Here is an 841-nt window from a genome sequence, read left to right on the forward strand (position 1 = left end):
CAGTTAACCAGTTGAACTCCTGATCCTCAGTCGTTAGGTCCCTTAACAGTAGTCTTAAGTGGAATTCCTGATCCTCAGTCGTCAGGTCCCTTAACAGGAATATTATGCCGAGATTGGTAACCCATGAGTGCCTGGAAGGGAGATGTCCTGATCGCATCATGATATCTATTGTTATGCGCGAATTATGCTAGTGGCAGATGATGTGTCCAGTCTGTTGCTCAATGATTGCAAAAGATCCAGAGATACAATTCCAGGCCTTGGTTGACACATTCTGATTGTCTATCAGTTTGAGGGTGAAACACACTAGAGATGTTCTGTTTGATGCCTAATTTAGTGCATAGTTCCCTGAACATTTGTGATGCAAATTGTGGTCCTCTGTCGGAGATAGCTTTGACGGGTAGTCCAAATCGTTGGAAGACATGGTTCTGATACAGGGTGGCAGTTTCAGATGCTGTAACTGTCTTGTTGCAGAGTATGAATGCCAAAGCCTTGGTACAGTCGTGATCGGTTACCACCAAACAGCTGTCAAAGCCATCACTCTGAGGAAGATCCATGATGAAATCCATAGCAATGAATTGGAATGGAAGGTGGTGTTCTGTTGAGATGGGTACTAGATCCAGTGAGTTCCTATGTGTGATGACCTTGTTTTCTTGGCAAGTTGCACAGCCAGTGACACATTCACTGACATCTCAAGCAAGGGTGGGCCACCAATAGGTTTGTTGAAGGATCTCTTGTGTTTTGTATTGTCCAGGGTGTCCTGTGGTAGGGGAGTTGTGGGCTTCCTGGATGAGATCCCGTCAAAGTTTGGTGTTCTTGGGTATGTAGACTCATCCTCTGAATA

General features: G+C 45.1%; 1 protein-coding gene across 1 annotated transcript; it reads right to left on the reverse strand.

Moving 5' to 3' along the window:
• Window positions 1–218: 218 nt before the first annotated feature.
• Window positions 219–554, reverse strand: FIBRA_08832 (uncharacterized protein; the record flags this gene model as incomplete). Its single annotated transcript, XM_012330450.1, has 2 exons — window positions 219–271; window positions 305–554. 2 exons carry the CDS (start codon window positions 552–554, stop codon window positions 219–221), a joined length of 303 nt encoding a protein of 100 aa, XP_012185840.1.
• Window positions 555–841: the final 287 nt, after the last annotated feature.

Source organism: Fibroporia radiculosa, assembly GCF_000313525.1.
Source record: "Fibroporia radiculosa TFFH 294 genomic supercontigs, scaffold3657, whole genome shotgun sequence".
Lineage (NCBI taxonomy): Eukaryota > Fungi > Basidiomycota > Agaricomycetes > Polyporales > Fibroporiaceae > Fibroporia > Fibroporia radiculosa.